The 13,869-nt window shown below is 41.3% G+C and overlaps 1 protein-coding gene across 4 annotated transcripts in view; it reads left to right on the top strand.

Moving 5' to 3' along the window:
- The first annotated feature begins 885 nt into the window (after positions 1-885).
- The window catches only part of sptan1 (spectrin alpha, non-erythrocytic 1), a 36,570-nt gene continuing 23,586 nt past the window's right edge, over positions 886-13,869 (top strand). For all 4 annotated transcript variants that reach the window (XM_041959874.1, XM_041959871.1, XM_041959872.1 and 1 more), the window contains exons 1-10: positions 886-974; positions 9,359-9,598; positions 9,867-9,992; positions 10,508-10,648; positions 11,313-11,593; positions 11,753-11,897; positions 11,996-12,150; positions 12,395-12,530; positions 12,654-12,755; positions 12,878-13,015. In XM_041959874.1, the coding sequence (XP_041815808.1) occupies positions 9,362-9,598; positions 9,867-9,992; positions 10,508-10,648; positions 11,313-11,593; positions 11,753-11,897; positions 11,996-12,150; positions 12,395-12,530; positions 12,654-12,755; positions 12,878-13,015 (1,461 nt within the window). In that variant the 5' untranslated portion in view covers positions 886-974; positions 9,359-9,361. The remainder of the gene's footprint in view (positions 975-9,358; positions 9,599-9,866; positions 9,993-10,507; positions 10,649-11,312; positions 11,594-11,752; positions 11,898-11,995; positions 12,151-12,394; positions 12,531-12,653; positions 12,756-12,877; positions 13,016-13,869) is intronic.

Raw genomic sequence — 13,869 nt, 5'->3', positions numbered from 1 at the left:
CAATTAGTGCCCAAACTGTAGTAATTTGCTTGTGATCCAAATTACCTGTCAATCAGAAAATCCCACTGAAATCATCATAGCTGTTGTCATATTACCCCATAGCAGCTGTTCCATTATTTATGGTTTATTAACAACCTCATCACGATAGTGTGTTTTTATCGTGTTCATCTCAAGAAGACTTGTTGAAATTCATGAAGTGAAACTGAACTGAGCAATAAATAGGCCTTTAAGATGAATTACCGCTTTAAGTATTCATATTAGGGGACGTAGATTCCCAGTACAGTGGTTGATTTGAAAATGTACATTTTTAGTCTACATTAGGAAGGGGCTTTAAAAACTGGAAGTTACAAAACAAAACAATACATCAACTCACAGTTCATGAACAGATGATCTCTTGTCTGATAAGTCCTTGTGGTAGTCAGCTGATAGAGAAGCTGCTGAAGGAATTTTCACAGTTATCACTGCTGGTTATAGATAAATTATGTGATGGCTGACATTTTTTATTCACAGCTGAGCACAGACTGTGCAGCGCAGTGTAAATAACTTAAAATGCTGAAAATTACTTTACTGGTAGCACCCAGCCCTGCTTTAACCTGCACTATTTTTAATCACAGATGCCAACTTGTGCATGAGCAGCAAGCATCAAGTCTGTCTGTCCAGCTTTATTTACTATTTGTCTTAAAAGGTGTTTTCTGTACAGTCAGGGAGAATATGTGTGAGGTGTAAGTGTGAAAAAATATGCTTCAAAGTTTGAATATTTTCACAATTGACTGTAGTAACACATTGTGAGTGTTAGGCTGTTTCGGCTACTTCCGGTATGTATCGGTTCCTTCCGTAGGTCTGCAGAAATTACGTCACATTTGGTTGAAAAAAAAAAAAAAAAAACAGCCATCATCGAGAGCAGCCTCTCATCCTTCGTCCTCGATCCGCCTGGATAACCACCACTTCGTAAGCTCTTTCGACAACAGAGAAAGGTACGACAAATGTTTAGATTTTTATTGGGTCGGCTATATTAAAACAAATGCATTGCACAACGTAGACCGTCCGTTCCTAGTTGCGCTGTTCTGTTAATTTAATTTGTGTTCTCTGTCTGCCTTGGGTGCGTTAGCTCCATAGCTAACGCTGGCTAGCTGCAAGCGTTCCTTTTGTTGAATGATATTTACGGTAACGTTACGGTAGGTACAGTAACGGCAGACAAGTTACAGCAGTTTGCCTCTAAAGCTGCCTGTGTGGCATGTTTAATGTCTTGTTAAGTGTTAACATTAGCCACCCCACCAAATGGCATTCTGGTAACGCTAGCTCTCATTGACGCCCGACGACCTTCGCTGCATTCACACAAAATGGTTGATTTAAATATTTATAAGTCTATCGTTTTTTCCAACTTGAAAATGTAATGTTAACGTTATGATATCGCTTGTTTAGATAAAATGCTCAAATGAGCGAAGATAACCTAGGGGCTTGTCATGAGCTGCTACATGTTAGCTTCTCCGCTAGTTTACAGCGTAAATTTGGAATAACCAAATGTTATTCATCGATATTCATTGAAATATGTCTTCACGCACACTGTTTAAGTTGCATTGTGTGATTTGAACCAATTATTCAGATACCACTAAGCTAAGAATGGCAAGGTTATGTAGGTGGCTACATTGGCTTGTCGGCCATGGCTGAAAGGGAGCCGCCCTGAATGCAGCTGAATACCTTTGGACATATGGCCCCAGCTGTCAGTCCTCCTGTGAGCCTGCACTTTATTTAAATGCAGTGGTGGACAGTGGCCGGTTAATGATTTACTCTTGTTCTCTGGTGGACGGATATTCTCACATGAACAATTTGTGACACAATTTTGTATTGTCGATTGCAAGTGTTACATGTTTCTAAGGAATGGACCAAGGCTCTGATAAGGCCCTGGTATTTCCAGCAGAGCATGACGGACTATGGTTTACATAAAGATAGTGTAACGTAATAGTTTGCATAAATACGGTTGTGGATAGTAAAAACAGCTGGACTGCACATAACGCCAAGGCGCTATCTCACACCTCTGCAGCTGACTCTCCTGGAAACTTTGTCAGGGTGGTGGCAAGTTCCTCACATATCAGCTGCCCCTCCACTCTTAAGAGGAATTTAAATAGAATGCTGCATTATATTGCCTACAAGATAGTGACTAAGCACCATGAGAAACAAAGGAGTACCATAGTATTACATTATTAACCTTGCAAACACTGAGATCCCAAGCAAGGGTTCCACAGATTTGAGTGTATTAAATGCTCTTTGCCAGACATACGACCTGCAGTCCTTCAGTCAGCTGAAGAACAGTTAAGCATACAGTTTATTTCAGAAAAAAAACATTTGAAAAGTTGTGTTACAGGAACTTTTTTGTGCATTCATCTTGGATACATTGTATGTATATAGTCTATATGTTGCCACTGTGCATTCACACTTAAATATTAAGGTCACATAAACATGTGTAGGCCTGGGCCATGGCCTTAGCAGTCATGCCATTTGAGAAGTGCACTAGGTCGATATGAGTATAGATTCATCTATCTGTTCATCCAGGCAGTCACCTGTCCTGACAGGTCTTATGGTTGCAATGCTTTATATTTGTTTTTTGGCTGTTACACCTTCTTAACGGCTGGAAGCACCCCTGCCAGCAAAAAGGCAGCAACAGGAAATGAGACTATTATTGGCACAAACGCTATTTAATGAGCCTTTTCTACAGGACATTTTTCGCTGTCATTAGACTTAAAGTTGCAGTCAGTTTGATAAGACAAAATTGTACATAATGTATGTCTCATTGTTAGGCAGCAGTTGATTCGTTGGTTGATGAAGGGTGTTTACCCATCTTTCAGACCCTCAAGCAGAATAATTGCAGCTAATGAGCTTTAGCAGAACTACCAACCTCTGCTAGGTTTCTGGACAGTGTAAGTAAGCACTGCAGACGGACTTAATGTTGCTGCGATGCAGTAACATGGAAGCAAACGGGGCAACTCTCTGAGCTTGCGCTACAGAGAATGAAAACCCACATATTTCTATTTTTTCATTGTAACTGTAGGGTGACCATGACCCAAATAGAAAATAGGCTTCCCTGTCTCCAGGGCTGACAGGTTTCGTGTTGGGCCTGCAGATACGGTACAGCCTGCTAAGTCATTGTCATTGTACTGCTGGCATGAACCACTTTACAGACATACTCAAACTGTTTGTATGGAAGACTCTGGTTGTTGATATCGCAAATGTACAGTGATTGTTGATTGTATTGACTGCTGAAACATTATCATGATGAACTTCAATCATAATGCTTCCTGTGAAAGCATCTTCTTATTCTGATTACTCACTGCTGATTGTTTCTTATTCATTGTGTGATCAGTGTTATGCCCTACACAGAGTAGTCTACACAGATACGCAACATGTCGACCTTTACTAAACCCAAACTCAAGGTAACATTCATGTTTGTCTCCCTGTGTGCTTGTGTGTTTGTGTGTGCCTGTGTGTCTTTAAGTTTATGTGTGAAAGAAGATTCGAGAGAAGTGTAGGGCATTGATGATGTTGTTTTGCTGAGTAAAGGGTTGGAAGAGAACTGAAGGGAGGGGTAGGAATTACAGAGCAGAGAGAGACGCATGGGCTGGGCTACATCTTGGCTTGCTCTTTTGTACAGCATAGTCACTGCAGGTGCAATGCGTCTGTCCGTGCTGCGTAGTAGATGAGACTTTGCTTCTTCAGTCACTATCAGACTGTTAAGGAGTGCACTACAGCTGCACATGCTGCTGCTAACTATGACTTTGCCACAGATGTAGCATTCTGATCAGCCAAGATACAAGAAAGCCTGAGGATCCAGACAAGAAAATCCTGATGTGTGTATCGTTTTGGTTTTGCACTAGTTGTCCTATTTTCATCCTATCAAATTGTCAACTCAGATCTGTCAGTATGAAATTGTATTGCTGGTTTAATTTGAATGTCAGATGATTCGGTAAGTGGCTGATGATCTCAATTGTGCATGCGTTTGTCTGTTTTTATGTTGGCCTTAGTTTTTACTGAGCTAGGACTATCCTGGCTTATCAGCAAATAGCTGTACTGTCGTACATTCAAACATCAAAAGAGATGATGTTTGATGGTGGACTATCATTTTTACTGCATGTCTTTTGTTGGTGTGATATTCTTTGCATGAAAATGAAGTGCGACCCTACTTAAAAAAAAAACAAACAAACAAAAAACAACAAAATTAAGGTATCGGTGATCCTGTGTCATACATTACAAAGTCTTTCAAAAAACATTGAGATGAGTTTGCATAGTCTTTTATGCCTGCTAGTTGTCAGCCTAATAAGAGTAGTGAAGGCTGGTCTAACTGACTGGACAGGAGCTTCTGTCTGCCTTTGCAGACCAAGACTCAGCAAGTATGAAGTATTTGGGTTAGCGCTCTCATTGATGTTGTTTTGTAGAACCTTTTACAATTTCACATTGTATATTTGTTAACACTTGCAGTTGATTGCTAAAGGTTTCAGACTTGCTGAGTGATTGCTGACCACTTTTGCTGCAAATTCCCGATGTTGCTATTGACAGTTATTGTGAATTTGTACATCACATATTTTGTCATACAGGCTTACAAAATATCTTTAGATGCGTCCACTTTGATAAACTCATTCCTAAGTAAATGGAATGGCAGCCAGCTGCTGGTTGTGCATAGTTCAGTTTGAGGAAAAGGAAAGATGGAGTGTAGTCAGTTATGTCATTGTTTTCATCTGTCTTTCTACTCTGTTCCTTAGTATGGAATTAGGCTTGCTTTGTCTCACGAGACTCTCCCATTTCCTAAATTCCCTTAACTTCCATCCTCCCAGTATGGTGTCAATGTGACTCCTATTCATAACAGATGATTCACCATAGTAACTGGGAGTTGCTAAGTGAATGACTTCATCCACTCCTCTGTGGACCTCTGACGATAACAGAAGATGTAGGGACGGTCAGTCCAATCTATTAACCTACTGCAAACATGCTGTATCTCTGAGACGGAGACTGATGTTAGGGTGTAGCCTTGCTTCATGGTAATAATGCTTAAGATTGCTTTACACATGCTGTACTTGGCTACTGACCTTCTTCTGTTAAGTGAAGGTATTCAGACTGGAGTGCTACTTTAACATGCATATTGGGTCAACCTCTTGCATGCTACGGTCCATAATTTTGACTTAGGTCTATCAAATTGACCTCTGAGCAAGTCCAACTTGCACTGAGCTGTTGTTTACCAGAAAGGATGCATAGACCTTGGTAAAGGCTTTTCGATGCATAATCATTGTAATGAGGTGAATCAATAACCATTGCCCTCCATTCATCCACCTACACACTTAAGTCTTTTATCTCCTGGCAGAGCAAGTCTTTTCTCAGCACTTAGAGGTAGCATAGGATCTACCCATTGTCTCTAAAAGTATATATTGGTGCAGTGGCTCTTTGGAAAATGCCTGATTTGTAGTAGAGAAATTATGAAAGATGGATGCCCGAGCTATTCATTGTCATGATTTTTACATATTATTCTGATGATTAAAAAAGTAGTTGGATAAAAAAAAGTATTTGTTAAGAGCAAGAGTAAACAGAGAAATCAGTATGTATTTGAATATTAGTAATGACCCCCTTCAATGAAAATCAAGTTTTTAGCCTTGTTAACATGTCTTACAGTGTTGTTTCTGTGCTTCAAGACATATCATGACTGAAATATACAGTTAATGCCATGCCTGCGTATGGTTGGTTGGCACAGTATTGTATACCGTGCAATGGTAGAAATGTGGCCACTGGTAGAGATAAGACAAAATAAGATATACTTTATTAATCCCCAGCTGGGGAAATTCTTTATTAATTATGAGATTTGGTATTACTGATTCGACCACAGGAGCTATCTGTATTAAGATGTATTAATACACTGTCATTCACAGTGAATGCACTGCTACAGAACATGCGAATGAATCTATTGCACTGATGTTGTCAAATCCTTCCATTTGAAAGAAAGTTAGTTTTACTGTTTTGACTCTTTTGTTTTTTAAACTGAGTGTTTTCTTATGTGAGGCAGTTGTTTTTGTTAGTATGGAAGTTCCAAATAAAAGGAAAAACATATTCAGATATGATGAAGCCCTGTACGGTATGGTTACTTTAAAAAAAACTTAGATTGAAGCTTGACGCTGTTCCGTCCATTATCTTGGGTCACAGCGAGTATGAGCTAACACGTTGGTCAACCGGCAAGTTAATTTTCCTCAGGTTTTACCCTTTGACTGTCCTTACAAATATGTAGTGTGAATATGTTAGCTGACGTTTGACTGCAAGTTATTTGATTAATCATGTCAAATGCTGACAGGACATTTCATATGGCTGGATGGTGTTGATGAAGAAAGTTACAGCAAACGTTAGTCAAAACAGCTTGTCAGATAGCTAATCTGCGAATGAGGTTTGTGTTTGATGAGCAGAGTGGAGGCTGTTGGTGAGCGGCGGGGGGTGGGTGGAGATAGAGGTTCGTGCATACTGCATGAAGGCAAAGGTATAGACTTACATTTATATTCTGGTTGCTCGAGTTCCTTGAGTAATTGTTTCAGCCCTATCTTTGCCTTACAGCCCCTTTTTTTGCCATCATTTCCAAACATTTGCTGTTTCTGTGCCTTTAAAACTGAATAATTGGACTTTGGAAGGATGATGACTTTCACAGTCACATGCAGCTGACGTGTTTCGAAGTTCCCGCCCAGCATTACATTTTGAATATGGCTGTGAGAAATGGAAGAAAGTGAGTAAGCGTTATATGACGACAGCCATCAATGGAATGGAAGCTGATAGTACTGCTGGCTGGTATCGGTGTGTGTGGGTGTTTGTTGGAGTGAGCAGTAAACCCCCCCAGAGGCAGCAGTGAAGTGAAGAGAGCGAAGCTGTTATCTCCTTATACAAGATGGGAGGAAATGCTATCACCAGCTCCAGGACTGTATTTAAGGGCGTCAGATAGGACCAGTTTAAAGGAGCAGTGTGTAAGATTTAGGGGGATCTATTTGCAGAATACAAACATTGAGGTTCAGATGGCAACATGGAGCACAGTATTAAACTTGATACAAACGTGATCAGTGACAAGAATTGAATTATTGTCTCTAATTGATACTCGAACAAGGGTAAAAACTAAATGTAGTCTGTGACCACAGGTATGAGCTGGACAAGACACATGTTTGATGAAATAAAATGATTCTGTGATTTTTTTTTAATTCAGTTGTGAAGCTATTAGTTGAATTATCAATGTGGATATTGAAAAAAACAAACAAGAACTTTCAGTTCAAAAAATATATGTGGGAACCCAGCATTCGGTCTTGATGCATCTTTACATTGAACTGATGTCACATGGTTGTAAGCATTTGCTGTATCATTCCAGTTCTGAAAGTGTGCACACCAGATGGCATTAAATGTCTTCAATTTTGTGACGTGAGAGTTATTTCTCATTTACTTATATTTGTGTTACTTTGTGTGTGTTTGAACAGATATTATAAGCGTTATCAGCCAGAACAGTAGTGTGCCATTTCACAAATGGAGACTAAATAGATCCACATGGACAACTAGTCCATGCTACATGTGTCAGTGAACATCTAACAACATTACCACGCAGATGGCAAAGAAAAAAAAAGATCCAAATCATACAAGTGTGTGTAACCTGATGATGTTAAAGACAGAGCAAGTTTCAGTTACATTTGTTTGCCTCCTCTGCTGACATCACTGTGCAGAATGAGGCTGAGGTCAGTTAAATCCCAGAGATGGTTGAAGCTCTCTGTGAACTGGGGCAGGTTAGGAGATGGGGGAGGGGTGCTGGCTAACATTCTGGACAGTCACTTGTTTTCAGGCAGTGGCTCGATGCCACTAATCGGCTTACAGTATATTCGATGATACTATATTGTGTGTTTGGGTATGTGTGGGCTCAATGGGATGCTTGCTTGTCTGGAAAACTAATGGTGTCCGTCCTCTGGCTCGGGTTAAAAAGCCCCGCACTGCTGACTCCACTAATCCTCCCATTGAGTGTGGTTATGGACCAGGAGACTGTCCCACATCTATCGCTTTTTGTCTTGCTGTCTGCAACATCAACAAAAACCCACGTTCACGTACATTTAGGCCTGACACACTCCACACACACCCCTAGCCCCACCCTGCGCTCAGCTTGGACATCAGCTACTGTGCTCTGTGTTTGGTTGACCTTGGTTTAGTTGGACAGATCAATATCTCTTTGTGTTTGTCTGTTGATGGATAGACTCAGAAAGTATTTGGGAATTTTCACTGGTTCAAGCCACCAGATAACCACAGACCTGTCAGACCTTAACTAGCTTCACTGAGAATTGCTTTAATTCTGGTTTTATCGCAGCTCTTCAGACTGTGCAGCTCATGCTTTATTGGTAGCCAGATTCCTAGAAATTAAGCAGGTATGGGTGCCTGTTCAACATCAAGGTTGTGAGCTAGACATTACCCACAGTTTGAGGCTACACTGGCCATGGGGCCAGAGGCACAGTGGACAGAGAAGCTGACTGCTGCAATCCCATTGTGTAGTGAAGCCTGGTTACTGTTCGCATGCATGAGGAATTTCCGCCCCCACCCCTCTTTGGTATTTTACCATTTCAGCCGCTGCCCCCTTGAGCCCCATGCTCAACTTGAGACAGGATGGGGGATTTTTGTTTAGGCAAACAGTCTTGTGCTCTGTATCCTGCCTCACAGTTCCGTGCCAAGTTTCTGCTGAAAGAAAAGTTATAGAAGTTAAGGCTCCTGGAGACACATACAACTCCCACTGTTTCCTTTGTATTCTTTGAAAATAGTTGTGAATTGATTTGAGAAAAGCAGGGAAAGTCATAGTTAGACTTATCAGGGATAATAGAAATGTCAAAATGAGTTTGATGAGCATTGTTGTATGACAGTTTCTCCGGCTGGGTACCATCTGTGAATGGTATGGTGTCATAGAACAGTTGTGATTTCTAAGTGTAAGAAGTGAGGATTTGTGTAACTTTGAGAAGAGCCTGCATTGCTGTTGCAGGCTCTTCAGATATCATGAATTACACACATACCTACTCAAATAGACACTGCAAGAGGAGCTATCTTATTGTATAGACTCGATTGCTTATCTGATGTCTCCCTTTAGTCAGTGTTATCCATACAATATTAATATTTGGGTGGCTTTGCCCTTTGCTACAAGTTGCCCCTCCAGCCCTCTACTCTGTTGCTGTCTGCTCTATCACAAAGGCAAAAAAGTCACCTAAATAATTCATTTTACTATAATAATTCACTTATTATGGCTGCTTTTCTGCACAGAGTTGATCTGTTAAACAATTTAGCACTGTCATACATGTTCAGAATTTACTTATGAGTCTTATTTGTGGTGTGTTTCCAGAAAATGGACACTGCAGGGGTCAAAGTGCTGGAGACGGCCGAAGACATCCAGGAGCGCCGGCAGCAGGTGCTGGACCGCTACCGGCGTTTCAAGGAGCTGTCGATTATGCGCCGACAGAAGCTGGAGGACTCTTACCGCTTTCAGTTCTTCCGCCGTGATGCAGATGAGTTGGAGAAGTGGATCCAGGAGAAGCTGCAAATTGCCTCCGATGAGAACTACAAGGACCCCTCTAACCTACAGGTTTGACAGCCTGGTTTTTAGGGTTTTTTTGTGTGCAGTATTTGATCATATTAGACTGTTCACTTGCCATTGGTACCTTACCAGAATTCTTAGTTCACAGTGTAAATAAGCTTTTGTTCATCTATGTCCTTAAGATGCTGTCAGGTATTTGGTCGAGCCTTCACTAGTCATAAGCTCTGACTACAGCACTACAGTTTTTCAGCATTGTTTTCATGTGTTCATATATTTTTTGATTTTTTTTTTTGTTTATCCCATGTCTACTACACAGGGTAAGCTGCAGAAACATCAGGCCTTTGAAGCTGAAGTTCAGGCCAACGCTGGGGCCATTATCAAACTGGACGAGACTGGAAACCTAATGATCAGTGAAGGCCATTTTGCCTCTGAGACTATTCGAGTAAGGCACACAGTGAAGAAGATGTGATCACTCTAATGTGCATATTTATCTGCATATCCTGTCCACTGTTAACCTGCTCCATCTGATTTAGTCCTACACGCCTTACCGGACACAACAGAGACCCATAGTTACAAGTGTCAATATGGCTGAGTATATACAAGTAGGTGTTGAGCTGCTGTGGACGATGCATGACTCTTGAGTGGCGTGAAAATTCTTCCAGATCAGCTCTTCACAACAAGCCATCCGTTGTTGGCATTCTGTTGTTAGGAAATGGACTGACATTTTCTTGCATTCATATGGGTCAGCTCATAAGGAAATGGTGCTTGTGGAAATGTGTTTTGGTTCCAGGTGTTTTTTTTGTTTTTTTGTTTTTTTAACATATAGCTTAGTAGATACCTTCAAAACTCTTGGACTCACTTTTCTTATTTTGATACAAATACAGAATTGTCTAATTCATCTTCTGCTTTGCACTGACATTTAAAAGAAAATCCATCCCTTTCCCTACTGTGCACTAGACTCGTCTCGAGGAGCTGCATCGTCTGTGGGACCTCCTGCTGCAGAGGACCAAGGAGAAGGGCATGCGTCTCCTGCAGGCCCAGAAACTGGTCCAGTACCTGCGTGAGTGTGAAGATGCCCTGGACTGGATCAGTGACAAGGTTAGATTTGCATAGGCAAAATGTAAAAAAAAAAGAGAGATTACACATGTGAAAAATGTTGCTACTTGAGTGAACAAGTATTTTGTATGTTTCTGTGTTATGGAGCAGTCTTTTCATATTTACGCTTTCTTCTAGCTATTTGGCAGAATCAAGGAAATACTGTTTCTGTGGTTGCTCTTGAGTTGCTCAAACAAAAACCAAAAATCTGTCCTCATTTGAAGGAAATAGTAACTGAAATTAGAAGCTAAAAAGCTTGCCTGAGGCACCAATTAATCTGAATGAGCAATCAAAATTAGCCTAATTTTGTGAGGTAACAAAATACGAATAGAGAATATATAAACCAATAACTAAGCAGCTAAAATTCAAAATAGCAAGAGTAATGACAAGCTGTAGCTACAAATGAAGTTAAACTTAAGTGCACAAAGAATCTGAAAGTTAACTGAACTTATGAGGTTATCCTGTTCAGTTAAGGATAGATGGGATCAGGAGGGATAAAATGGTGCCTGTTGCTCAAATATTAGCTGCTTAGGGGTGTGCCACCTCGATTGACTTTTTGACTTTATGATGAGAAATGACTGTATTCAAAATGTTTTGTAAGCCTAACTGTTTACAGAAAAGCACTTTGATATCGCCCTCAATGTTGTTCATTCACTTCCTCCTGTAGGAGGCCATGGCCACCTCTGAGGAGTTGGGCCAGGACCTGGAACATGTGGAGCTCCTGCAGAAGAAGTTTGAGGAGTTCCAGACAGACCTGGCCGCCCACGAGGAACGTGTGAATGAGGTAAATCAGCTGGCGACCAAGCTGATACAGGAGGCCCATCCCGAGGCTGTGCTCATAGTTCGCAAGCAGGATGAGGTCAACACAGCCTGGCAGCGCCTGAAGGGTCTGGCCCAGCAGAGGCAGGGCAAGCTGTTTGGGGCTGCTGAGGTGCAGCGCTTTAACAGGTAAATCAGATCAGACCAACACATTGCTCACTTTGTGTGGAATATATTCTAAGTCATTAGGTTTCCCTCAAAATTTGGGTGATTTTGTACCGCCTCGAGTAAGAAATTATATTTTGACATGGTGTAAATGCAAACCTGTGTGTCTGATTTCAACAACAGGGATGTGGATGAGACCATCAGTTGGATCAAGGAGAAGGAGCAGCTGATGGCCTCTGATGACTTTGGTCGTGACCTGGCCAGTGTGCAGGCTCTGCTTCGCAAACACGAGGGTCTGGAGAGAGACCTGGCTGCCCTGGAGGATAAGGCAAGACAATGCTCTACAGAATGTCCACATACATACCATGAAGTTAACTGTTGTAATTCTCACTGTATTTTCTCACCTTTTTCTTTTCTTTCAATCAGGTCAACACACTAGGTGGAGATGCAGAGCGCTTGCAGCAGACACATCCCCAAAATGCCTCCCAGATCCATCTGAAGAAGGACGAACTGGTCACCAACTGGGAGCAGATTCGGACTCTTGCCGCTGAGCGCCACGCCCGCCTGAACGACTCCTACCGGTAAAATACAGGCACAGCTTGGTGATAAACTGTCTGTGGAGCCTAATCTGTTACTTGTACGATATATTAAATATGCTGCTTATATTTGAAAAAATAAAAAAAATATATGTAAACTGCTTTTCCACAGGCAGATATTAACTCAGTATTGTAGAGGGTATATAAGGCTGCACCAGAGTGCCACTCTGTTAAACATTTCTCCACAGAAGTCTGCTCACTTCTGCCCTCTCTTGACAACCTCTTTCAGTCTGCAGCGCTTCACTGCCGACTTCAGGGATCTGACCAGCTGGGTGACAGAGATGAAAGCCCTGATCAATGCTGATGAACTGGCCAATGATGTGGCTGGAGCTGAGGCTCTGCTAGACCGCCACCAGGAGCATAAGGTAAAATCTCTGATAACACACAGGGTCCATCAAATTGACCATAACTTTATCCTTTTAAAAACATTTATTTCACATGTAACAAGAAGCAATGTGACTTAAGTCGTTTTCTTTTGTGTTTCCCAGGGAGAGATTGATGCCCATGAGGACAGTTTTAGAGCCACTGATGAAGCTGGCCAGGCCTTGCTCAATACAGGACACTATGCCTCTGAGGAGGTCAAGGAAAAGGTAGGACTATGACAGCCACCAGATAATACTTTTGTACGATAGTATCTTAATATATCTATACCAGTATGCACATTTACCATGTTTTTACATTTATCATATTTATAATGCTGTCTTCTTTGTAGCTGGGCATCCTTTCTGAGGAGAAGGAGTCTCTGCTGGAGTTGTGGGAGGTTCGCAGGCAGCAGTATGAGCAGTGCATGGACCTGCAGCTCTTCTACAGGGATACTGAGCAAGTTGACAACTGGATGAGCAAACAAGAGGTAATCTGACACACAAACTGACACCAATACCTGTATTGAGTAAAGAATTACCCCAGTGCATATGGTCTAGTAAACTTACTCGCAACCTAAAAAGGAACATGTACCCTGACACACTTACAAAAACACATACACACATGCATATCCGCAGTTAAAGAACATAAAGTGATAAACAATAATGTAAATGGTGCTGACATAAGCAGCTTGCTTCAACCCTCGGCCACCCTGGAATTATAAGGTCCTGTCTGCATTCCCAAGTACCTTTTGAGATAGTGACCTTCAAAAATGCTATGTGAAACCAGTCTGTTTTTATACATGAAAATGACAAACAACCTAAATATGCACTAAATGTACAATATCAAAATCCTTTAAAATTTGCAAATGTTTGTGGAGCAGGTCAAATGCAGAGAGAACATTCACTTTCTAAATTTTAAGCAGAAGCAATGTAATCGCTATATTCACAACTCTGGAGAAACATTGCCTATCCAAAGAGGACTGGATCATGTCAAACAGTAAAGGGCCCAGACCGTCTCAGAAAGTCATGTAAAGTTTTCCGGAAATCACGTCCAGACTGGAGGATTTACCATGACTCATATCCAAAGGCGCGTCCCTGTGATCATTAATAGAGATGGGAGTGTTCAAACCTAGAGAATCACCCTCTGATAGCCTGGCTGTTTGGCTGTTATTAAAGAAGTTGTCATATGCATCCTTGTCAAGAAAGACCTCTGACCTACATAACTCAGCACAAAGTTTGAAAATAGCATTTTTTATCTTTCTTCACAAGGTCACACTGAAGTGCAACCACATCACCAACATTTTGTTGTAATGAATTGTCCTGTACTCAAAGTTTACACTCT

Source organism: Chelmon rostratus, chromosome 19, assembly GCF_017976325.1.
Source record: "Chelmon rostratus isolate fCheRos1 chromosome 19, fCheRos1.pri, whole genome shotgun sequence".
Taxonomy (NCBI): domain Eukaryota; kingdom Metazoa; phylum Chordata; class Actinopteri; order Chaetodontiformes; family Chaetodontidae; genus Chelmon; species Chelmon rostratus.
Note: the sequence above shows the minus strand (reverse complement) of the source record. Positions and strands in the feature narration are given on the sequence as shown.